We start from the raw sequence: 26,670 nt of genomic DNA on the forward strand, positions 1-26,670 counted from the left end.
CGCATATACAGTATGCATGTGTTGGTTCATAGAATTATGCATTATGTGCAAGGTTTTAGAACGAATGCATTACTTTTTAACCACATGACACATGACATAACTACCATAACTTAGTCAGTGATAAAGTGTCTTTGTTATAATTTATATGTATATATTTATGCATTATTTTAAACTTTTATAAAGAGTGTTATGAAGTGTCTTATAAGTGCATTATAATGCATTATAGACACAACCTGAATGTAATAGTTTTAACTATGTGTTTTCTTGCGTGCAGGCCCTGTACCTGATAGCAACCAACGGGACGCCAGAGCTGCAGAACCCAGAGAGACTGTCGTCTGTGTTCAGAGACTTCCTGAACCGCTGTCTGGAGATGGATGTGGACCGCCGAGGATCGGCCAAGGATCTGCTCCAGGTACAGTAATAGCAATAACAACAATATGTTTTTATACCGTAAGCATGAACCCTTTAAGACCTGAGGCCGATTCTAAAAAACGCCTTCTAAATCCTACGTAGCTACCTATGTTTTCTGGAGAAAAAAGATTATGTTGCTATGGTCTCTTACCATAATATAAGATGTGAATTATAAATAATATCAAATTGGAGAGACATAGCCTGCCTCATGGCTGCTGATGCTCACTGAACTATTATGTTGCTGCTGCTGTCTGGAGGGAATAGTGTTGTGAGTGTGATAGATAGGCTGACAGGAGAGTGAGATGCACACAATGTTTGGTAAACAAACAGGTTTGTATGGATTTCTGTGGCCATACAGTACAGTATGTGTGTATGCAATGCTGCAGAGCAAAACTACACACAAAAGAACATGAATTGGAAATGTGATGCCTGAAGGTGTGCACCTCGTCCTCTTTGCATACTATATTTTGTTCCATGTTCAGAAGTTTCGCTCTGTGAGAAACGTGTGAGACATAACAGTTTCTAAATAATAAAGGCGCAGTGGTGGAAGAAGTACTCAGATATATTACATACGTAAAAGTAGCGATACCACAATATAAAAATACTCTGTTACAAGTAAAAGGCCTGTGTTCAAAATATTACTACTAGTAAAAGTACAAAAGTATTGGCATCAAAATATACTTAAAGTACCAAAAGTGAAAGTACTAACATTTTTGAAAATAGCAGATTGAATGGGTTAACTTCTCCACCTGTGTCCTGTTTAGTCTAGCTAGCCAATCCAGTGTTGATTGACCTTTGAGTTCAGCCTTGTCTAGTTCATTTGCCTTCTATTTATACCGGTCAGTGTCTGCTGTTGCCCATAGTCACATCAACTGTTCATGTTACCCGTCCTTGCAGCTCGTGTTTGAGTACTGTACTGTACCTTAAAAGCCTTGTTTTTTGTTCTTAGATTTGTGCCTGCTCTTCTTGCATTTGGTTAGAACTTACAACACTCCTGACAGTTTCATAATATGCTAATTAGTGTTGTGCCGGGTGACAGTCCAAGGCATCATTTTCTACAGTAGTGAAGCAGGACACACAGCTGCGTCCTCCTCTCTCTCTCTCTCTCTCTCTCTCTCTCTCTCTCTGTTACTAATTGTGTTGGGAACATGTCATCTTTCATGCCGCTGCTCATTTGTCATTTGAGACGGTGTAATTAAGCAGTCAAATCACGTGTGCGTGCCTGCGTGGAATGAAAAAACTGTCAGAATCCAACATGATAAAGTTCCATTTCATTATGATAAAGTCACAGTGACACTAAAAGGTCTTATACACGCAGGGGGAGTGTGATGAATAAATGGTGTGAAAACGCGTCGCAAATATTTCAACATCCAATTCATGAATTTGGTGAGGTCTCATCCTTACAGGTTGGTGCTGTTATTTGAGGTGAAAAATCGACCTAATTTAAAAGAAATAACATTGCTTTATCAGCTCGTTATTTGCATTTTATGTGTGTTACAGTTTAAATTCATTCAAATTAATAAGACAAAATAAATGCTGCCGGTGTGTAAGTTCCTTATTTTGGGGCAGTGGCATTTATAACACGAGAGTGTGTGTGTGTGTGTGTGTGTGTGTGTGTGTGTGTGTGTGTGTGTGTGTGTGTGTGTGTGTGTGTGTGTGTGTGTGTGTGTGTGTGTGTGTGTGTGTGTGTGTGTGTGTGTGTGTGTGTGTGTGTGTGTGTGTGCGTGCGTGCGTGCGTGCGTGCGTGCGTGCGTGCGTGCGCACTTTGTGTATGGAAGCAAGCTCTCTCCACAATTAAGATAATAACTTGCTGAATTCTCAACTGATTTACAAGCAAATATTAGACATTTAGTTACAGGATATGAAATGATTTTTATACCAAAACACCTTATTTTATATAGATAACAGCATTTGTTTTTGTCTCAGGTACTTAACCCATTAAGATCGGGAACGTATCATTTTTAGATTTATTTGGCTATTCAAAAATAGAAGATCTACAAGCTTTGAGCTTATAGATCTGATTTTTTTTTTTTTATCATGAAGATTTGTGCACATCTTTGAATATGTATATATTTTAAGCAAAATGTTTTAACTCAAATCTTTTTTCTGGGGTTTCTACAAATGTAAAAAAAAAAACGTATGATGGTTTAATAATAGCAGTGGTTCTCAAACTTTTTTCCCCAAAATGATATGCATTTGACCGCGGACCCCCATCTCAAAATATTTTGTTCCAGGGACCCCCCCAGAAGCAAAGATTTGAGTTAAAAAAAAAATTGCTTTTAAAAAATTGTGCCGCACTTTTAGCTTATATATCTGCTTTTTGAATAGCCAAAGAAATCTAAAATGACACAGACAGATGCTTTCCCGGTCTTAACGGGTTAAATGCAACCCAGACATATTTGTTGCGGTGCAGTCATGGCGAGCTGCCCTGCTTAATACGGGGGTACGGTGCCGCTGACATGCGGCCCAATGAGGCGTCTAGGTATTTATGACTACAGTATGGTTGACTGTGCATCGCTCCGGTTCAGAGAGCCCCTAAACCCTGATTTATACTTAGTTACACGCGGGGTGTCGTGTAATGAAAATAGCCAATCTACAAGCAATAGCCAATCTGCAAGCTCTACAACTTGTGAGCTTGTAATGATAATTATGAATGAATTTATTTGTATAGCGCTTTTCAAAATAAAGTTACAAAGTGTGCTGCACAAAGCAAAGTTAAAAACAGTAACAGAGCAAAACCCATAGTTATATTTAAAAAATGAGAACATTCACATGCGGAACGGTTAAGAAAAACACATAGACATAGGTTTCCTAAAGTGACTTGATAGTTCACCCCCAAATGACTTTTTTTCTATCAATTAGTCACCCCATGGACACTTGAATTCATGGATATATTTTTAGTTTTTGTCGCATTCTCTAAGCCAATAATTTGATGACCGGCAGCGGTTCCGGTAGGAGACACAAAGAGTCTCCTTTGTGTCTCCTACCGGAACCGCTGCCTACCGGTCCGCTGGTCATCAAATTATTGGCTTAGGAATGCAACACAAACCAAAAATGTATATATCCATGAATTCAAGTGTTCATGGGGTGACTAATCCATAGAATAATTGTTTGGGTGAACTATCCCTTTAAACTCAGGCAGTGCGTTCCACAGCCTAGGTGCCCGGAACGCAAAACCCCAATCGCCCCGGGGCAATTAGGCAAGTTTTAGGAGCAACCAGGGAGGGCTCTATGTGAGGATCTAAAGCTGTGTGCAGGCTTATAAGGGACCAGCATATCCAAAATATAATAGGGAGTCAGTCCATGCACGGCTTTTCTTGCAGATTCTCATTAACCTCGCATCACCAGACTTTCCACCGCGGAGAAAAGCCTGGTATTCGTTATAAACCGAGCCGTGTGATCCGGTTTAGAAAAAAAGAAAGAAATAACGGTGGTTCCGGTGGTTGGTTGCCGGTGGTTGGTAGCGAGACAATTAGTTTAGTCTCGCTAGTCGCGCTACAAGTTAGAATAAAGACATACATGGAGACATACCAAACGATTATTATACCAAAAGAAACAAAACGATTATACCAAACTAAACACATTTTAAACTAGGGGAATCATTTTGGAGACGCACAGCGCCGGTGGTTCCAGTAGGTGGTTCCGGCCGCCTGATGACGTAACGTCATTTCCGCTCCGAACCGGATCAGAAACCCGAAAATGGTATTGATCCCAGGCTAGATTCTCATAGATTCTATTTTCACCACGCGACACCCACATGTGGTGGAAAAAGTACTCACATTCTTTACTTAAGTAAAAGTACCAATACTGCAATATAGAAATACTCTGTTACAAGTAAAAGTCCAGAATTCAAAATTGACTTGGGTAAAAGTACAAAGTAGGGGTGTAACGATACGTTTTAACAACGATTCGATACGTATCACGATACTTGGTTGTCGATACGATACATGAACGATACAGGTTAATTTAGAACGATACGATACGTTTCGATTCAGCGATTTAGTCGATACGATACATGAACGATACAGGACAGGTTAATTTAGAACGATACGATTCGATTCAATGATTTAAAATCGATATAGTAACTATTTATTTACCCAAAAATTCTGTGTGAAAAATAAATACCTGGATACTGGATATAAACCCCTCTTTCTCTTTTCTTCTTCTTAAAAGTACTTAGTATTGATATAATTGATTATTTGCATTGCAGAACGATTCGATACGATTATTTGCATTGCAAAACGATTCGATACGATTCAAAGTCAAACGATACGATATTTAGCTGTTTGCATATCGATATAGTAGATCGTTGAAAATTCAAAACGATGCATCGATGCAGTTACTGTATCGTTACGGGCCTAGTACAAAGGTATTGGCATCAAAATGTACTTAAAGTATCAAAAGTAAAAGTACTAAAATGTTTGAAAATAGCAGATCTACAAGCTCACAACGCGTCGCGATGCGACGCGTTGTGACGCGTTGTGAGCTTGTAGATCTGCTATTTTCAAATAGCCTATGTATAAAATAGGGCTAAAGTGGTTCATCTATGTTTCATAATATCATAATTTATATCTGGAAAATAACTAGTAACTAAAGTGTTCAAATAATTGTAGTGGAGTAAAAGTACAATATTTGCCTCTGAGATGTGGTGGAGTAGAAGAAAAGTACCTAAAATGGCAAATACTCCGGTAAAGTATACATTCTTCAAAAGTGTACTTAAGTACAGTACTTGAGTAAATGTACTTAGTTACTGTACAACACTGCATGCAACTTAAGTATAACTCAGGCTTTTAATTCTTCTTCTTCTTGTTGTTGTCTCTCTGTCTCTGTCTCTCCACACAGCATTCCTTCCTGAAGTTAGCCAAGCCTCTGTCCAGCCTGACGCCCCTGATTGTAGCTGCGAAGGAAGCCATAAAGAACAGCAGTCGCTAAAGACACGTCCAGTGTCCTTACCTATACGTGAAGACGGAACCCTATACTCCCTGATGTGTGTGTGTGTGTGTGTGCGTGTGTGTGTGTGTGTGTGTGTGTGTGTGTTAATTAGGGGGAGGACTGGGCATGTGTGTGTGTGTGTGTGTGTTTTGGGGGTGGGGAGGCAAAAACTGTCATCCACAGCGGCAAAAGGGGGGAATCGTGCAAAACTTGGGCACAAGGACACACCCCCCCCCCCTTCCGCTATAAAGGCCTCAGACATGGGATGGACAACCTGGCCTCATGGGGGGGTCCTCAACCGGGGGGGGGGGGGTCCTCGGTCGGTCCCCCCCCCCCCCCCCCAAACGCTGCTGGAAGCATCCTGCCTCTTCGCTCGCTCCTCCAGCACGCCTATAACTGTAACTGTACAACGTTTAAAGCAGTCCCATCACGAGTGCGTGCGCGTGTATGTTTGTGTGTGTGTGTGTGTGAGTGAGTGAATGCGTGTGCATGCGCAGAATATACGCGCACATCTCTTTGTGTCATAATAACGTCCCCCCCCCCCCCCCCCCCCCCCGTTTCGGGGAGGCGACCGCTTCCCCAAAAATCTCCCCCCTCCTCCTCCTCACCCACCTCCCCCACACACACCCCTAAAAAAAGAACAGAATCTCAATGAGAAGAAGAAGAAGAAGGCTCCTTTTCAGAGGATGGGAAGGACAGGGACCTGAGGAGGATGGAGTTACACGGAACACATTGAACTTGTTGATTCATTTACCCTTCATTCCTATACTGTAAGTCTATACAGCACATCCTCGGTTTTCCGTCTACGATATAAAGATCTACCTTCAAACCTTCCATCGAGCTACACCTGCATCTGAGGTTAACATTTGATGAAAGAGAGGGAGAGAGAGACGCTCTAGGGATGCAAACCCCTGAACCGGCATGACTTATTTAGCAACCTTTTGCCTAAATCCTGTTCATTTGAACTCCCAAGAGGGTTATAGCGTTACCACATGGACCCTTTTGGTTACATTTGTAACACTCTCGGAGTTACAAATGGATACATTAACCAAGGATTTTACTACGTGTGTGTGTGTGTGTGTGTGTGTGTGTGTGTGTGTGTGTGTGTGTGTGTGTGTGTGTGTGTGTGTGTGTGTGTGTGTGTGTGTGTGTGTGTGTGTACAAGGCGCCATTAAAGGAGGGGGGGGGACAGGAATACCTTAAAATGTGTCGTGACATGTGTAGTGTTAGGATAATCTGTTTATTTATTGCTGACACCTAAATTGACTGTAATTTCAATTTTCAGTTCTGTTGTGATTTATCGGATCAAAATGTCCCCTTTTCACCTTCCACTGAAGTGAGCCTGTCAAATAGACAAACATTCAAACCTTTCTCCCCTTAACTACCTGGTGATTATGGGCCTGGAATATGGAATATGTCAACAAAATGTTTGAAATATGGAAATACAAACAAAATGCTTTTTGAGGTGTAAATGGACCGCATGTTACTGTGAAAGTGTTACAGATTTGGAGTCGCTGCTGTTTGTCAAACCCGTCCCTTCAAAAGCCGAGTGTTCCAAAAGTGGCCTCTTAAACAGCTAATTTGGAGTTTTCATCATATGGCAAAAGTTGCAATGCGTTGCCTGTCAGTAAAGCTCATGCAGCACAGGATTGTTTTATGCTGTAAGTGTTTTCATCTTTACCTAAAGGTGATCTTACCAGTAAGCTGCCATTTAACACAGGGAAAATACAGTATATAGGCTTATCCATTGAAAATTATTCAACAAAGAACCTTAACATTGTAATAACTGTAAGGAATGTTAAAGAATGTTATCATTTCTTGGGGCTTTAAAGAAATGCTGTTAGCTTCCAGATAACTATTCCTCTTTTTGAACACCCTGATAAGGTTTCAAGTCCACAGGCAATGTAAAAAAAAACATTTTCATCTTTCCACAATCACCAATAGACTCTATGCACAGCAGCCATATTGGAAGGAAATTGGGCCTCTTCCTTACTTCCTTCACAGGTGTTTCCAATGATACTAATGAAGGCTCTGTTCCATTTTGTGTAGCACAGTGGTTCTCAGACATTTTAATTTCAAGGATCCCATAACTCTGAGAGTGTACATTTGGTTCCATGTGAGACCCACTGGTGTATGTTTCCAGTGAGCCAACACCCTGACTCCGTTTGACCAGAATGGAACAGAGCCTTCATTAGTATCATTGGTAACACCTGTGAAGGAAGTAAGGATGAGGCCCAATTTCTTTCCAATATGGCTGCTGTGCATAGAGCCTATTATAAGATGATAAGGTTGAGAATGGGTGAAAAAGTGGTCCTTTTTAAGCATCAGCTCACTGACTGAGTGCCAACATAAAGCAGCCCATGGTAAAAGTGTGCAACGCTCAGGGGTCATTATATTGCCTTGACAATGTTCATTATGATCCTAGACGTAAATTATTTATTTGTGAATTTATATGATTATGTTGGTCTCTACAAACACTTGGCCTGCATGTCCACAAGGACTATAATGTACATATAATTATTATTAATGCCCCCCCCCCGCTTTGCTCCCCACAACATTTAGCTGTAATAATACTGATGTTTAGTTGCACTTCTGTGTCTCTGTTACTAATTCGAGTCTTATACGGTACGTTGAGCTGTGATCATGGTTTGTACGTGTTTTAAATGTGAGTTAGTCGCGTGAGTCGATGTGTGTGCAGACTGCGAGAGAATGCTACTTCAAGTTCAACCCCCCTGCCCCCTCCCCCCCCTCTATTCCCACCACTGATACAAGTGGTGAATTTTGACATATTTTTTTGTGCCATTTCACGATTGTTCGTACGCTGCCTTTGATTGAAGAGCTTTTTGAGGTCAGAATTCTGTTTGACGGTCATGTGGGTTTGTCTGCCATCTCATAGAAAACAGCAACTCTTCTCTCTCGCTCTCTCTCTCTCTGTACATAAGTAAGCTGTAAACTTCTCTGTGTTTGATAGCTTAGTAATGTATTTTCCATGTGGCCTCCTTGCGTGCGTGTGCCTGGGTCTTTGTGTGTGTGTGTGCACGTGCAACCTGTGTGTGTGTGTGTGTATACTGTACCAGCAATTCCTAACCTGTTGGCCGGGGCCCACTGGTGGACGTGAGGATATTGCAGTAACTGGCAACAAATATTGTATTTATAATATTTATTTATAATATAACATTAATATAAAAACATTAAAGTAAAAAAATAATAAATCATGGTATTTCTTCTTTAACCCATTGAGACCTGATGCCGATTCTACATGTCTCCTAAATCTCAACAGTATTCTGAAAAACGTATGTTTCTGTATCAGTGATGCTCAAACTTTTTCATGTCAAGGACCCCCACAATTATATGTATTTGGCCGCAGACCCCCATCAAAATATGTTGTTCCAGGGACCCCCAGAAGCAAAGATTTGAGTTAAAAATGTTCGCTTTAAAAATATACATATTCAAAGATTTGCACACATTTTCAAGATTTTTCAAAAATAGCAGATCTACAAGCTCGTAGCGCGGCACTCGGTGCCGCGCTATGAGCTTGTAGATCTGCTATTTTTGAATAGCCCAAAGTGTCAAATAATGCTTTTTAGCTCAAATAAAAAAATGACACAGTTCCAGGTCTTAATGGGTTAACCCATTCAATCCGGGAACGCATACTGTGTCATTTTTTCTTTTTATAGCTATAACCATTATTTTATACTTTGGGCTATTCAAAAATAGCAGATCTACAAGCTCATGGCGCAGCACCGAGTGCCACGTTACGAGCTTGTAGATCTGCTATTAAAAAATAAATAAATGTGTGAACATTTGTGCAAATCTTCTCAAACTAATGTCAAGGACCCCCAAAATAATATGTATTTATCTGCGGACCCTCCCCCCCCCCCCTTCAAAATATTTTGTTCCAGGGATCTTCAAATGGGCCCTGATCCAGGAAAGGTTTTGGAACCGCCGGTGTATATACGTGTGCGTGTGTGTGTGTGTTTGTTTTTGTTTGGGAGCGTTGGGGGGGAGGGAGGGAGGGGGGGCTACCTCAATCTGCACTGAACTGCCGGACCTTTTACGGCGCCCCCTTGTGGCCTGAGGTGCAGGGTAGCTGCTTTAAAAAAAAACATCTTGTTAAAACTCCACTGTGCAAACCTTTGTTCAGGAGTGACTTAAACACACTGCAGGATGCTTGTGCATGAAAAAAACAAACAAACAAAAAAACACATTGTATTTCATCCTCCAATAGTTTAAGAATGTTAGAATAATGTATGTATGTTATGTAAATATGACCTTTTTTTTTTGTTCTTTTTTTCTTTCATTTTTTTAAAACAATTATGTAACTTAAAAATGACTATTCAGGTCGCTATATGGTATGTATCTATAAATGTTTTGCACCCTGGGGTGCGGGGGGAGGATACCCCCCGCCACCCAAACAAAAACAACCCCCCCTGAAGAAAAAGGAACCAAGCACTCTTGACACTCTGCCCCCCCCCCCCCCTCTCTCTCTGTTGGGCGTTGACTGGACAGATATGGCAGCAACGCTCTGTGTGCAGGCCCACACAGTCTGTGCTACCACTGTACACTGTAACTCAACGTATGTGCAGTCAGTGTGTGTGTGTGTGTGTGTGTGAGTGAGTAATGCCTAATTTATGATCTGTCGCCGGGAAATAGACGATTTACAAGCTCAACAATGCGTCCCGGAACGTGAAGTCTCTCAAGCCATGCAGACGAGTGTTCCACGCTATACAGTAATCTGTAAACTACACCTCCTGAAAGTCACGAACAGAAGCTGTCGTCTGTTCGTCATTTCTGTTCACCAAGAATATATTTTAAAATATATTTTAGAATTTCCATTTCTGCTAAGCAAGCAGCAAGCCTAGATATGCTTTGACTAACTTTGACTTACAGTAGGAGTAAATTTACGCGACTGACAAAATGAAACGGTGGGGTGGGAAGGGGTGGGAAGCAGACAGACATCAGCTTCCGTATGGCGGAAGTGTAATGCCCGGAATTCGAACCCGGGTCTCCCGCGCGGAAAGCCAACATCTTAACCACTGAGCCAAAGGGAATTTCTTATGGCGTGGGGGAGATATTAGACTTTCACGCCATCAGGCTGATGTTGTGAGCCACACTGCTACAGAAGCATTTGAAAACTGTGAGCTGACAGCCTGCGAGAGACTAACGGACATGACGCCTTGTGGAGCTTAAAAATCGGCCATTTCCAGCACGCGACCTTCGTCCGACAAAACATGAATCAGGCTTAAGTAAGCGAGGGTGGTCTGCGAGCGAGGGACACTTATCCTCGTCCATTTTGGCCTCTTCAGCCTTTACCCCCCACCCTGACCTGCCCCGCCCACGCCCATGCCCCCCTGCCCCGCCTCACCAAGCTCCGCCACTCTCATGTACAGGTCTTGAACAATGAGCACAAAGATGAATTGTGGGACAGAGAGACAGACCGTCGTGGAGGCTCTTCCTCCTGTACATTCCTTATCTTCTGAATGTGTAAAAGCTGTACATGTGGCGTGAAAAAAAAGAGAGAATTCCTCTATTAATTAATTAATGTATCAAGAGAATGGAACAAAGACAAAAAAATATTTCTTTTTAAATTATTATTATCAATTATTATTATTACTCTTATTATTATTGTCTAGGTTTGTAAAAAGAAAAACTGCTGATCCATCCGGCATACCTCAGCAGACCCCCCCCTCTTCCGCCCACCTCCCCCCACCTCCTCCATCTTTGAAAAAGGACAACATGAGTGACGGGGAATCATTGAGGTTTTGGATAAACTATTTTTAATTGTGGTTGAAGCAATAGACTTTTTGAATCTTTGAATTGTGCATGGCTGTGTCTTGAGTGTAAAACAAACAAAAATATTGCAGTTTGGGAACTGGACTGAAATAATAAAAAAAAACAAAGATAAAGAAACTCTCAGACTTTGGTGTCCCATCGTCATGTGGGCTGCCATGACCTACGGGGTCCATTTGATTTCTTTGCCTTGTCATTCTCTCTGTCTTCTATGTGTTCCGTGGTCTAAAGCTACTAGTGATTCTCAAACTTTGTCAAGGACCCCCCCACATTAATATGTATTTGTACGCGGACCCTCCATCTGATAAATATTTTGTGCAAAGATTTGTGGTGTTAAAATGTTTCAAAGATATTCCAAATCTGTCACAATTCTTTCAACATTGTTTTGAAAATAGCAGATCTACAAGCTCAGAACGCGCCACATCATGACGCGATCTGAGCTTGTAGATCTGCTATTTTCAAATAGCCTATATAGCTTAAGCTGATTTTGAAGCTATATTAACCCATTTTGCCCCCCCCCCCCGGATCCAACTTTGAAAACCAGTAAAGGTCTAAGCATTCAATATGAGGATACCAGGTAAAAAAGAAAAAAAACTGAGAAAAATCACACAAGAATGTAAATAAATGTCTGTGATATTTAAAAAAAAATCATTACAGAAATGACCAAAAAAAAAATAATACAAATATTTAGCAAACACAACATTGTGTAATTGTCATAATACTGGAATGGAACACAACATCACCCAACAGCAGTTGTATGGAAATGTGCTTGTGCATAATTAATGATAAACGACATATATCTTCACAAGAAGCTGTACGGAAAGTTTGTTTATACAGTAAGTAATACAAAAATGATTACATGTAACAGAAACGGACGTAAAAAAATAGTCACCGCTAATCTGCTCTTAATCTGAAGAGTTTGCTCATACAATTGCTCATTGGTGACAAGCTGCGATAAAACCTGGTTTAAGTAACTATAGGTAACGGAACGCTCATCCCAAGACACACTAGCCTCCATTTTCTTTGCGGACCGCTCGCCCCCAGCGGTTCTTGTATTCGTTTTACTGAGGTTAAGGTTAGGAATAGGTTTAGGCATAGTTTTACTGAGGTTTACGTTTAGGAATACCTGGTGGCGACCGTTCCGAGGTCGCCGGATTTGACCCGGGGCAAGCGTGTTTTGTGGCGAGCGTTCTTGTATTCACTCTAAACTGTAGATAGATGTAGAAGTTGTGGCATGTCCTTTACATAATTAATTAGTTGGAAAGCTAACTGGGGCTCCTGCAACTACAAAGAGGAACAAAACATGAAAACACAATTAATTCATTCCTCAGCTCTTTTTGGGAGTGATACAGGCACTTTCTTTGTAATGGTGTCACCAAATGTCACCGCAGTACACCTAGTGTTGTAGTACAAGATATCGCATAGTGGCAAAGTAGCCTTATACGGAATTATACTACAGTACCGAGTCGTGTAAGATGTCAACACAATAAGATGTTGCACAGCACAGTACAGTATGTCAAATCCCAGCAGATAGTTACGTATTCCATAACATACTGTAAGTCCCCCTTTGGTCATATATCATACATACGTATCCCCTCTGCTATACCTCTGCAGTCACAGTACAACCAATTCAGTACATTTAGCACGAAACATTAATACATCTTCTTTGTCATATCTCATGGATGCAAGGAATGCACTTTTTCCCCCCACTCCAAAATTCCTCCTGTGGTTCATGAGGCCAGGTGGTTTAAAAATAGCCGCAAACTTGTTGCTCCAGTGGAATAATTTACTAACCACCATAAACCTACTGTAGCTTCCCTATTTTGGGCCATTACAGATAGATGTGGGTCATTACAGATAATATACAATGAAGTATATATAGCACACCCATCTCTGACCACTTATAGCGGCACTATGTCACTTAGTTCAATGAATAAAATGTAATTTTGTCCAATCTGCATGGTAGTGTATGTTAACACAATATAACACAATTGGTGTTTTGTCTCAGACATGAATTTTGACCTGAAGGTCAAGATTCAATTTATCCCCTGAGCAACAGGCAGGCTCTATTAGCTCAATGGTAGAAAATGCAGCACTTGCGGCTGGAAACTAGGTTAAAATCCGGGGTAGAAGAGGAAAGTTACATAGTGCAGCTTTAACAAGTGGTCCTTTAAGACATTAACAATACAGAATTTTATCAGCTGATTGATTTTGTTTTGTCTTAGTAAATTATTGTATTGTAGAGTTACGAGTGTGCAGCTGCTTTTTTTTTCTATATCTTATAATCTTCTGCTAGTTTTCCTTGGCCTCATCACATAATCTCTACAGCTGCGTGTTTCATCTATTTCAACTCATCAACTGCACAGCCAATAGCAACATAGTAACTTCAGCTTTGTAGCCGTGTACCCACATCAACTGTGCAGTCGTTGAGCTTCAGGCCGCGACCCCCCAAAAGAATCATATTTGAACTGGGGACCCCCCCACCCTGACAAGCACTTGGAATTGTAGGAGTTGAGGCATTACATACATTTTGTGGAAAATAGATACAAGCTCTCTACAAGCTCACAACGCCAAATGTTTTGCCTCTTATATTATTTGACAATTTGGCCAATGTCTGACCAGTTTTATTGTACAGTTTGTTGATTTCTTTTGATGCAGTAATGGTCTTTTTTCTTTTCTTATCTTTCTTTTTTTGGTATCAAAAATGTATTAAAAGTCCTTAAATTGTCACTTCACTGTCATCTGGGGACCCCCACGCAGCTCACATGGCGGTGAGCTGCGTGGAGGTGACGATCCTCAGGCTGATGGTGCCGGGCATCTCCTCGGCCATCCGCTGGCCCCTCTTCCTCAGCTTGAGCCTCTGGGGGTCCGTGGTGTCCTTCACCGTGCCCGGCAGCACCACCTGGCCCATGAACTGGTCCTTCACCGCGTTGCTGTTCCACACCTTATTATGGGAGGACGGCCCGGGGAAACAAAAACAGAGAGTTAGCGGGCGGAGTCGAGAACAACTGAGGGTTTATACATCGTTGCTGTCGGGCACACCATCTTTTTTTCTCCATCTTTTTTAGAATTGTTTTCATAAACGAATGCCCTGTTTTTTACTTTGCCGTATGACAGTGTCTTGCGAAAGTAGCGAGAATGGCTGATCTACAAGCTCATAACACGTGGGCTTGTAGATCTGCACTTTTTGGTATATTTGAAAAATGATTTAGATGCTTGAAAATGTCCATGGTTACGTCTTTCTGTGGGTTTTTATAAACATTTTACTGATGAAAAGCTTGTGACTAATTAATAGCTACACTGCATCGATTGGAACACAGATTTTTTATTTTTTTCCATTTCCTGAAAAGTTTCGGTTATGTATGTACAAGGTTTCTGCCGGTCAGTGAGGATACATGATGCTCCTCCATAGGAGGAAGAGGAGGTGCGTGGTCGTCTTACCTCTACGGTGATGGGCTTGCGGGGCTTCTTCCTGTAGAAGATGGCTCTGGTTGCAAACTCTGGCTCCAGAGTGTCTGGAAAGATGGTGGAGCGCACCGACTTCCCCTCACAGTAGATGATCACATAGGGGTCCGCACCTGCACAGGACACATGGAAGGGATGTAAGAGCTGTGGTTCTGAAACTCTTTCAATTTCAAGGACCCCCTATAACTCTGAGAGTGAACAAAATGTTACGGGTCCTTTTGGTTCCATTTTGTACACTCTCATGCTGCGTACACACTGACCCCACCTGATTCGGATGCTATCAATGCATTGAATGGGACACTATCACCTTTTATTAAACCATTGTATGGGCGAAGTAGGCGACATACTGACCTACCCGCGATTTATCAGACCATTCATTGGGTGTTATCAAGACATACTGACCTACCAACGGAGATGACTTAAATAGTTCAGTTTCGGTTTTGGTTTCGGACCATGACGGAGGCGCGCAGTCTCAGGCGAACTGGAACTGTGACGTTCGCCTGAGCCTACTCAGCGCCGTTGGAGTTATGTACCGATAGGCACAGAATTAAGCAATATTACACGAGAGGGTGTGCTTTACCGTCATTATTAGCACGCCTGTGATGCGGTCAGGAACGAGGCGTCAGCCGAGTTCCGCCGCGATCACAGAAGTGCTAATAATGTAAGGTAAAGCACACCCTCGAGTGTAATATTGCGATTATACAACAGTTACCAACAAAATACATCCAAATGTATTCATATTGTGGGGCAATTCATAATAAAAAACATTTCGCTTATCCGTTTCCCTGTAAAGAGAAGAGTTTGTTTGACTGAGACAAAATAGTCCCTGACAGCGCAGCACTCCGAGTCATCGTCTCATCAACACAGCTGATTCCAGTAGGCTATATGCTCCGTCGTACGATCGTGTTACGTGGCCAAAATAACTGATCTACAAGCTCACAACGCGTCAAGATGGCGATGCGTTGTGAACTTGTAGATCGGCTATTTTTGCCGTGCGATACCTTCGTACGATAGAGTATAACATACACTTGACTGTTAACGAAATGGGAGTAATTTTACTTTAACACAGGAGGATATTTATACAGTATGGATGTTACCATTGAAATAAAGCACACTTTTTTCCAGTTATTCCTTTTATTATAGGATTTTAGGCGATTTAGTGTGCTCTCTTCTAACCATTGATCAACCGTAAGTCCACCAAATAAGTCAAAATTAACAACATAGTCCATTTTGCGTAGCTGTTTGTTCTCCGGTGGCGGCGGTGGGTACTGTCTGTTTGTTTTCCTACCGTGGGACAGCGTGACTTCACAGCACAGCTGTGCGATATATGGTCTAATCAGGTGCGGACTGCAGTGCGGAGTGATTTATTTAATGTGATTAGGCCCGTGCTATGATGCTGGTTTGAAGCACGGCTAGAAAGCTATTTCAGCCAATCAGATTGCTTGGTCGGAACTACCTCGTAAATAATTGACTGCTCCGCCTCCAAGTAGGTCAGTAGCTCCTGATTACGCCCAATGAATGGTCTGACAAATCGCGGGTAGGTCCGTATATCGCCTACTCGTCGCCTACTCGCCCATTCAATGGTCTGATAAAACGTGATAATCTCCCATTCAATGCATTGATAGCATTCGAAAGATACAAAGATACACAGCATATCTGTAGCTTTGCATCTTTGTAGCTGAGGTTGAAACCAGCTGAACTTTTTTGTAGCTTTGTAGCTTTTGTATCTTTTGTAGCAGCTCCAAACGTTGGATGTATCTTTGTATCTTCATGTCACTGGCTTCTGTATTGAACATACAGAATATTGTCAACAAGATAACTTTTGGCCGAAAAGGTTTGGGCTGAAGCCGAAGCGTATTATGCCCACCTTATTAATATTTAAATTAATTGTACAAAAATACATTTCTGTCTAATAATCAATCAATCAATCAACATATCTGATTGTCTATTTTCCGCGAAGATATTTAGTGTAGAGCGAAAACAGGAGGGGGCCTATAGATGGGTTTCCTGTTTGTAAACATGAGAGGATGATGCGCGCGCAGTGGAGGGTTGAGCAGTAGAGGGCGCTATTACCCGCAGCAGCTCTAGTCAAATGTACATTCATAATAGAAATGGTCTTCACCGGGTTTAATTAAAGTAGATTAAATGATGCAGTTTGTAATATCTTCTTTACTCAATAAAAATTATTTGTCCGAAGTTGGATCTGTTTGTATATAATAGCAGCATTATGCCTATTATGCCTAAAATAGCAGCATTATGCCTATCTAAATCCCGAAAATAACAACAGAGTGAATGGCGCTTCCGGTTCGTTCTACCACCCGCATGCGCAGATTGCGCACTCTGCTCTGTGATGACGTCGCGCGGAAACCCATCTATAGTACAGAGACTTGTAGGACTCAACTAAGTATAGGGTTTAAGTGGTTAGAAATGTTGAGAATCTCTGACGTAGAGGATCCAATATTGAACAAATAAAGTGGTTCAATGGATCACATAGGTATCTATACTGTTGTTTATAAATGATAGAGTGGTTCACCTGCGTTGTCTTGCTTCTCCAGTCCCTCGGCTGCATGGATGTAGACGTGAGTCACCATCTGAGGGTAACCAAGGAACGCGCTCCAGCACTTTATGCTGGGTTTATCATCTGTTAGCTCCCTGTGAGAGTGGAGTAATATGTAACGTCAGCTATCAGGAGGCTCACAAATTATTATTATTATTATTATTATTATTAGAGTAGTAGTAGTAGCAGTAGTAAAAAGACCCAAGTACCTGCAACCGGAGTCCACATCAGTAAACACGCGGAGCATGAAGTCTCCCAGGGTCTGCGGCCGGAAGGTGCTCGGGATGATGACGTAGCGGCCCTTGGGCAGCGAGCACCTCTTGAACACGGTGCGGGCGTTGATGTACATGGACGTCTCCTCCGTCTTCTGGGTCAGGATGTCATGCATCCGGTACTTCCTGTTCAGCTCCACCTTGAAAACCACACGAGAACGAGGAAATCACAACCTGAACCGATTAAAGGTGCAGTAAGTTGATAAGCGTTTGTTAACCCATTCAAAATCTCTGTCATTTTTAGATGTCTTTGGGCTATTCAAAAATAGCAGATCTACAAGCTCATAGCGCAGCACTGAGTGCGGCGCTATGAGCTTGTAGATCTGCTATTTTTGAAAAAAATCGTGAAAATCATGTGCAAATCTTTGAATATATATTTTTTAAAGCGAACATTTGTAACTCAAATATTTGCTTCTGGGGATTCTACAAATGTCTTCTAAATCCCCAAAAAAAAAAATTGAAAATGTATTTGGCCGTGGACCCCCATCTAAAAAATATTTTGTTCCAGGGACCCCCCCAGAAGTTGTTACAGAGTTAAAAATGTTTGCTTTAAAAATATATATATTCAAAGATTTTCACAAATTTTCAAAAATAGCAGATCTACAAGGTCATAGTGCGGCACTCGGTGGTGCTATATGAGCTTGTATATCTGCTATTTTTGAATAGCCAAAGAAATCTTAAAATGACACAGATGCGTTCCCGGTCTTAAAGGGTTAAATAGCTCTATATTCTGATAGCAATCATTGCTACAGTATGTAGAGAGTTACTGTAGTTCAGTAACAGAGGAGTGTCCTTGTCAGCACAGAAAAAGCATTTTCAGGTCGGGATCCATTTTTTCTTATAGGAGAGAACTCAGTCAGGATACGGGATAAACAAGTGAAATTGGAAGTGGTGACGCAATGAAGTGAGCTGACACAAATTGGAACTGGTACACTATCAAATTGAAGCTAATAAATGGGTATTCTCTCCAGATTAGCTGAAATTGGCAATTGCAAATGTAAAGAGCTGGAGAGACTGTTACTGAACAACCACACTACAGCAGGGGTCTCCAACGTTTTTCAGGCCAGGGACCCCTTTGCTGAGAGAGAGATGAAGCAGGGACCCCCTACTACATATTAAACATTTTCATAGATTTCATAGATAGCTTCATAGACTAGTTTGACAGCACTGTCATCAGTGTTGCTTAAATTAACGTTTTTGTTTGTTTGTTTACACATTATCTTCTATTATGTTGGATTCATGTTAATGTGTACTTTCAGATTTCAAACTTGACCTTTGGCTCTATAGCCTACATGGTCTGTCTTTTTTCCCCATATGGTTGCACTGTCAGAGTTAAATTGGTTCATATTTGTCAACAATAACATCTGCATCCTACACAGGCAGACACTGGTGTCTTCTAGATGTAATGTCTGGTGTGTCAACAGCAGTGAAATACTACTGACTCACTGTTTTGTTTGGTGCAGACACAGATGAATCCTTCTGCCACCTTGTGGTGGAAATGGGTCACAACATTTGAATTGCTGTGTGTATTTCCACTGGGACTGAAGGCCCCAGACAGTGGAAGGCTTCAGTGGAACACAGACAGGGGCCACAGTGGACCTTTAGTTACAGACAAACAGTGCACACCCACAGTGTAGAGAGTCTTGGGTATCAGTATGACACCCGATAGTTCAATTAACACCGAGGATTTTACTGTTACGGAGAGAGTTACTGAATATAAATATCTTGAAATCGGCCTTGATGTGGAATTTGCTCATTTAAATACCATATAAACAATCTTTGCCAGCAAACTGTGATGAAAAGAAATGGAACCAGCTTCCCTCAATGGAAAAAACATTTCCTCTTGGAAAAGGGAATGTTGAAGTAGTTCAGCATATGGGATGTAGATTCATAGAAATACCAGGGTTTCTCAAAGTGGGTGCCATGTTAGACCCGCTGTCCTTAAAAAATAGACCTGAGTTGCTGTACTCGGCGGGTTCTTTTTTGATCTACACCAAATCTCTTACCGCAAAAATAGCAGATCTACAAGCTCACAACGCGTCGCACTGCGACGCGTTGTGAGCTTGTAGATCGGCTATTTTTGGCATCCCAGAATAGGGTTGCCAAGTGGTAAAATGTCAAGTATAAAGTTATTTTCAATCTGTCCTAAACAAATAGTCTATTCTCTCAAGTTTTACCTCGTGACATACTGTGCTATCTTAGAGGGAAAGATTTACATGTACACTTACTACTACAATATGATGTAAAGTGCTATAAAGTAACAATGTAATTCAGTGGTGTTGTGGGTGTAAAAGTTCCATAAAACATGGGGTGACCTGAGCCAAACCACTGCCCCTACACACTCTTATTATTCTTATTGGTGGCACAGCAGATGGTATTCACCATTGTATCCTGTATGATAAGGTGGGTCTGTCTTCTCTGGCAGAGAGGTGTAATAAACATTGGTATCAGTCTATTTTAAGGACATTGTTGGAACTCTTCCAACTAACATCACAATCATTCTCTGGATGTGAACTTTGGACTCCATCAAATGACTGTCTTTTAAGTTCCCCAGAGTCACTAGAGTGGCCGGGTAGAGTGAACTGGAAAACTGCAAGGTTCCCAGTTCGATCCCGGCCTGGGGCGCTCCCCTAGAGTTAGTGTCGAAGTGTCCTTGAGCAAGACGCTGAACCCCTAATTGCTCCCGATGAGCAGGTTGGTGCCTTGCATGGTTTCCTCCGCCATTGGTGTATGAATGTGTGTGTGAATGGGTTAATGGCACAATCAATGTAAAGCGCTTTGGATAAAAGCGCTATATAAATGCACCATTTACCATTTACAATTTTCATGGTTCCCACGAGAACGATATGAATTTGCAAAGACAGCCTTTTAACTTAGTGCCCCAACGCAAAAAAAATAGTATTTTCTACTAATCTATGGACAATTAGACAATTATGGAGCTCAGTTTGGGGCTCTCCCCAGGCTGGCAGAGGGAGAGTAGCACCCAGGATTACAGCTTTGGCAATTAGCACTGGGTGAAAAAATGGGTTACAAAATCGTGGGATAAAAAGTCTAGAAAAAAAAAAGAAATGAATAAATGTGGAATAAGATGTTTTCAAACGCCTTCCTCTGTGTAAACATACATAGAATACTGTGGAAGTATTCTATGTATGTAGCTTCACACTTGTGTGTCCTTTAATGTCAACCACCATTGGTATTGAATCAACATATTCCACACTTGGCCTCACCTGACACCTCTGGTGTCTATAGTAGTTGGACAGTAAATAAGGGAGTGTTTTGCTCAGTGGAGAGATAACACAATGAGTAATTGTTGCGACACAGTTTCATTTTGTGACTCAATGAGGATGAGATTATTTTAACAAGGAATATAGAGTGCATGGTGTGTGCCCGTGCGAGCCCTTGAGCTGTAGATGACGTCACCATAATCAAACATGGCAAGGATGGTCATTTTGTTCAAGTGTTAATCTAGCAGAGGAGCTGAATGTGGGGCGCCTTCTATTCTATGTAATGTAAGGAAACCTATTTTAGATTTAAGGAGGCAAACTCAGTGTGGTTATTTCAATATCGCTGCTGTCGGCTGGAAACCTCATATGTCCAAAGCTGTAACTTTTCAGGATTCAAATAAAAAAATAGTTTTCCACTCACATATGCCATGTGTGAGTGGATCCGCGTTGTCGGTCTGGCTATAGAGCCAGGCTAACCCTAAACCCCTAATTAGCACTGTCTCTCACTACCCCCCAAGAGACAGTGGGGGCAGTACTGTAGCATGCCACTTGGACACAGGCCGTGGTCTGATCAGCCTCGGTCCGGTCGCCTGGAGGAGGGTGTCTGTTGCAAGACCCGAAACACCCAGTGACTCCAAGTAACAACCAGTGGTGGAAAGTAACTAAGTACTTTTACTTAAGTACTGTACTTAAGTACAATTTTGAGGTATTTGTACTTTACTTGAGTACCTTTACTTCTACTCCACTACATCTCAGAGGCAAATGTTGTACTTTTAGTCCACTACAATTATTTGAAAACTTTAGTAACTAGTTGCTTTTCAGATATAAATGATTACATTATGAAACATACATTACCACTTTAGCCCTATTTTAAACATAGGTTATTTGAAAATAGCCGATCTACAATGCGACGCGTTGTGAGCTTGTAGATCTGCTATTTTCAAACATTTTTGTACTTTTACTTTTGGTACTTTTAGTACATTTTGATGCCAATACTTTTGTACTTTTAATCAAGTACATTTTGAATTCTGGACTTTTACTTGTAACAGAGTATTTCTATATTGCAGTATTGATACTTTTACTTAAGTAAAGAATTTGAGTACTTTTTCCACCACTGGTAACAACACTGATGATGTGCCCAAGTTTGCGCATCAGTTGATGTTTCATTGACAGATCTACAAGCTCAAAACACGTCGCATTGCGACGTGTTTTGAGCTTGTAGATCTGCTATTTGTCCTGCTTTTGCGTGACACTGTAGTATGACAAAGTAGGGCATTAATTTACAAAAAAAACAACAACGTAAAAAGTGAACATTATGGAGATAAGAGGTTTCTGCCCAACAGCAACAATACTTTTTCCCACACCGGCCACACGCATGCCCTCTCATGCCACCTGCCTTTATTGACACATGGCTCGGGTCCCTGTGGTCATCTCATCTTACTTGACTTGGCGGTGCCTCTGTCAGCGCGTGCAGACAGCGCTGATAAGACTGTCTGGGGTGTGTGTGTGTGTGTGAATTTAGCCAGGTCTCCCATCACGTACATCCAGACCACTTGAAATTGCGAGGTCTGGCTTTGTCACATGCAGTGATTTAAAGGGCTATATACTACACAGCACCGCCGCAATGAAATGAAATATGGAAAGTGAAATTACAGGCATGAGTTGAGTGAGTCATTTCCACTCAAAGTCAGGCTTCGTATTCCAACTCAAAGCGACGTTGGCCGACGTACAGTATGTGCTCCATGTTTTTAATCATTCACGATTAGACGTGGTGTTGAAACGGTCCTTTTTCTTCCCGATTATGATCCTATTATGTAACGTCTGCGTGATCGTTATAAACAACCCTACGACTGGTCAAACGCTGTTTGTTCAAGAAATGAGCAGAAGTGAAACATGGGCCAAATTCTTTTAAAACGACGAGGAGCCAAACATGCAGTGTAAAGAAAGACACGGCTTCAACCCCCAAAAATAAAGGAACCTTGGACTGACGCCCCATAGCTCAGAGGAACAGCCATTCCTGTGCTCTGACGCCCCATAGCTCAGAGGAACAGCCATTCCTGTGAACCTTGGACTGACGCCCCATAGCTCAGAGGAACAGCCATTCCTGTGCTCAGACCCTTCATCATCAATCCCCACCACTGGCTCCTTTCATTTCAGGTTTCATAACATCTCTCTGTGTTGTAATGCTGCCCTGGTTTTGTAACTGAAGAGGTTGATGAAATTAATGGTGTTTTTTTGCAGGATATCTCCAAACGTTTGGATCAGATGTGTAAGAAACTTTGTGGAATGTTTGGTGGTCATGGGACAAGGAATAACTGATTCAATGTTCACACTGATTGGGAAAAAGGGGGTCTCTGGTGGACATGGACATGGTTTGTCGTTAAAAGATGTGAAACATCATGAAACTTTGTAGAAAGGTTGGTTACAGGGCAAGGACTGGTGGGCGTAGCATACTAACTCATGATTCATTTCAATATCTGTTCTTGTCTGTACATGTCTTGTGTTCCCATGAACCTGTGAAATGTCATCAGTCACTACCCATGAACTGTCCCAAGTCAAAGCTTGGCACGTAGCCAAGAACAGACCAAAATTTACCAGGATATGAACTTGATCTTCCCAATTTACTGAAGTTACAGTGAGAGGTGACTTGCCAAATATCCCAAAAATGCAGTTTGAACCAACCAGCTGCAAGCTCGAGCAAACATGAGAGAACATTAATTCTCTCCAAGTTAACTTGGCGTGGACGCTCTTTACAGGGACGCAAGGCCGTTCTTTATGTCCTTGGTATTGAGAAACTGCTCGTGAATCTTTGTGTGCCTCTCAGCAGATATAGTATGTGAAGCAAAGTTAGCAAGCCCACATTATTGCTGCCATCACACAAAACCGGGTGCTGCAGAGCTCATTCCAAGCCACTGAACAATGGCTGAACAATTTCTGCCTCGAAAACCCCCCATGAAACTTTACTTATCTAGTAGATTATGTAGCAGAGTGGCTCTATCATGGTAAAAGCATAATTCATTACCTTTAAAACACAAAAGCCAACGGTGAGGTTTTCTCCTTGGCCAATCTGTCTGTGGATCTTCATGTCTCTCTGTTGTAAGGAGATCAGGACCTCATCCACGTCCTTCGTCACGTCAAACAGGTACTGGAACACAAAGAGGGGCCAACACAATGTGCTTTAGAGCTGAATTGGATTGTATTAATACACCATTTGCGGATGTCCTCTATGCTATATGTCATGGCCCGATACTCAGCCCTTGGACTTTTTTCCTCAGTTTTGGGACTTTTACTTCTGTTCTTGCTCCCCGTTTGGTTTAGTCTTGTTGACTTGTTTTAGGTTTTAGATTATTTTAGATGTTCTGTTGTTCAGTATGATCTGTATTAGTCTTGTTATGCTGTTAGTCACCAGGAGGCCAATATTTGCTAAACAACACGCAAATCGGTACACATTATCTCTATCTCTCCGATTTTTCATAGTCCATCCTCATTGGCGAATTTTTAACATTGCCCACTATAACCTACCTGACCTGGCGGAGTCCTGTGCTCCGAGGAGCACTTTTTCGAGCTGTATTTTTTATTTCACCTGCGTCTAGTTAGCTCTCTGTCTAATTATACCCCTCTGTGTATTTAGTTAGTCTGTAATCCTTCTATGGCAAAGTGACTTTGTTGTGGCCTAATGTCTTCTGAAAGAGCTACAGCAATTTATGTGTCCTGTTGGGGAATTTGCTCTGTTTATTTTTAATAAATACTTTATACTTTAAGTTGAACTTTTCTGTGCTCTTGGGTCCTACTCGTCACCTTTTCTGACACTCTACACCAGTGGTTCCTAACATATTCAAGCCGCGACCCCCCAAAATAATCGTATTTGAACTGGGGACCCCCCATTTTGTTTGACTCCGTTCAACAGACAAATATTGTTTACCATTGTTTTACCACTTTCTTATATTATTTGACAATTTGGCCAATGTTTTATAGTATAGTTTGTTGATTACTTTTGTTGCAGTAATGGTCTTTTTATTTTCTTTCGTAATTTTTTTTAGGTATTAACTAGGTCTTTAAAGTCCTTAAATTGTCACTTCACAATCATCTGGGGACCCCAAAAAAAATCATGTGGGGACCCCCCTGGGGTCCCGACCCACAGGCTGAGAACCAGCAGTGCTCCTCACAGGAGCTAGTCATATCAGGAATGGATGTCGCTCACAGTGATGGATAAATAGACCTTTTTCACAGCAACCATATTGACATGAAATGCACGGGTGTTAACAATGCTACTAGATATGCTAGATTATATTTTAGTGTAGCAGAGTCTTAACAGGGAGCCAACATGTACAACAGCAGCAACCCTGACTCTGACCTGAATGGAATGGAACCTTCATTAGTAGCATGATTGCTAACACTTGTGTTTACCCTACTATTTCATGTCAGCACGGCTGCCAGGAAACAAGCTTAATTGCACGGCACGCTGCTCTCAGTGACGTGCGTTTCCCATTCACTTCCCACGTTTCAAATACGTTACAGTGTAGCATCAGCTTTGCAGGTTTTAACACTTGAGATGCACCTGGTGATTCTGCTAGAATTAGTGGTTCCCGACTCCGGTCCTCACTGGTTTTCTATCCAAATAGCCACTGATTAGCTATAATTACAAGGAGAACAGGTGACCATCTCTCCCCCTGTAGCAAGCTGCCTCTTAATGAGCTGCAGCCATGGGTGAGGTCACTGATGGTGCCAGCAGGGCAGCAGGGCTTTTTGGGTACACGATCACTTAACCGTTTTCTAAGGCTGGCACCTGTCTGGCACCAGACAGGGAAAACCACCGTTGCTTTTATGTTGCTTATAATAGGCTGCTAATTAGAATAACACAAGCATAGAATAACACATTCTGACTACCTGGTGAGAATAGGTTTTAGGCACATCAAACAATAATGGTAAATAATGTTTTTTTTTAATCAACTCAATTGATCACCTTAATAGCCCGTTGCGTTCCATTTGTACGCTGTCGGAGTTAAATTAACACTGAAGATTTTGCAGTGATTCGCTGTTTAGAGATAAACTAAATTGCATCACATGTGGGGTCCGTGGCCTAATGCATATCAAAGATTAAAAGACGGTTGAGAATTACTGTGCTACTGTATAGGGCATTATAGTGTATATACAGTACTAGGGTACTGTAGAGCTATACCTGTGGGTTCTGCAGGAAGGTCTGCTTGTGGTTGGCACAGCCCCCACAGCGGTTCAGCAGCGGTTCGGCGTGTTTGGTCCAGCTGCCAAAGTGCACCACCTCGTTCCACGTCTTGTGGATGCTGATGAGCGCCGTGTTGATGAGGCGGCAGATGTCCGTGTCCGTGAAGTTCTTGCACCAGTCTGTAAACGACATCCTGGGGGGTGCAGACACAGCAGTGTTGATCTTGACAGCGAATTTTGATTTAGTTTCAGTCATAGTCTTTTGAATAACATTCCATTTAGTTCATCATATTCATGTTCATCATATATATCATCATATTTTAGTCATCTGAAATGTTTTAGTTTTAGTCTAGTTTTAGTCGACTAAATATCATAAGATTTTGGTGGACTAAATCTACAGTTGATTTAGTCGACCAAAATGTATTTTGGCGGTGCCATGATGGCGTCGTAATGGCTGTTTTACACTTGGCTGCATGCTGAAAATAGCAGATCTACAAGCTCACAAGGTGTCGCAGTGTGGCGCGTTGTGAGCTAGTATTTTTCTGCTATTTTCAGAGCGCAACGCCCGAGCGCAACCAAACATAAAATTGCTTGTCTTAGTTCTACTGGATCTCTTCTCCACTAGTAGTAACATTTTAGTCTAGTTTTTATTTGTTGATGAAATTGTCAATATATTTAGTCATAGTTTTAGTCATCATAGCTTAGTTTTTATTTAGTTTTCGTCCGTGAAAAAAGGTAGTCGACGAGTTTTCGTCATAGTTTTAGTCGCCGAAATCAACACTGGTACAGAGACGCATTCAGTAGGTACATCTGTCATAACACTGAGAGAGGACATAAT

At 41.6% G+C, this 26,670-nt stretch overlaps 2 protein-coding genes across 6 annotated transcripts in view; one reads left to right on the forward strand and one right to left on the reverse strand.

The window, feature by feature from the left end:
- Nucleotides 1-11,249, forward strand: part of LOC308090008 (serine/threonine-protein kinase PAK 3-like) — an 87,296-nt gene extending 76,047 nt beyond the window's left edge. The window contains 4 exon segments of the mRNA XM_080435035.1: nucleotides 275-412; nucleotides 5,254-6,435; nucleotides 6,509-8,560; nucleotides 8,959-11,249. Of these exon segments, the coding sequence (XP_080291161.1) occupies nucleotides 275-412; nucleotides 5,254-5,343 (228 nt within the window). The 3' untranslated portion in view covers nucleotides 5,344-6,435; nucleotides 6,509-8,560; nucleotides 8,959-11,249.
- Nucleotides 11,250-11,748: 499 nt separating this feature from the next.
- Nucleotides 11,749-26,670, reverse strand: part of LOC308090007 (calpain-5-like) — a 36,719-nt gene continuing 21,797 nt past the window's right edge. For all 5 annotated transcript variants that reach the window (XM_080435033.1, XM_080435030.1, XM_080435031.1 and 2 more), the window contains exons 8-13: nucleotides 25,831-26,026; nucleotides 23,674-23,796; nucleotides 17,365-17,567; nucleotides 17,132-17,250; nucleotides 14,575-14,711; nucleotides 11,749-14,077 (exon numbers count right to left, since the gene is read on the reverse strand). In XM_080435033.1, the coding sequence (XP_080291159.1) occupies nucleotides 13,895-14,077; nucleotides 14,575-14,711; nucleotides 17,132-17,250; nucleotides 17,365-17,567; nucleotides 23,674-23,796; nucleotides 25,831-26,026 (961 nt within the window). In that variant the 3' untranslated portion in view covers nucleotides 11,749-13,894. The remainder of the gene's footprint in view (nucleotides 14,078-14,574; nucleotides 14,712-17,131; nucleotides 17,251-17,364; nucleotides 17,568-23,673; nucleotides 23,797-25,830; nucleotides 26,027-26,670) is intronic.

The sequence above is a fragment of the Gymnoscopelus braueri genome (genome assembly GCF_963280865.1).
Source record: "Gymnoscopelus braueri genome assembly, chromosome: 8".
NCBI lineage: Eukaryota > Metazoa > Chordata > Actinopteri > Myctophiformes > Myctophidae > Gymnoscopelus > Gymnoscopelus braueri.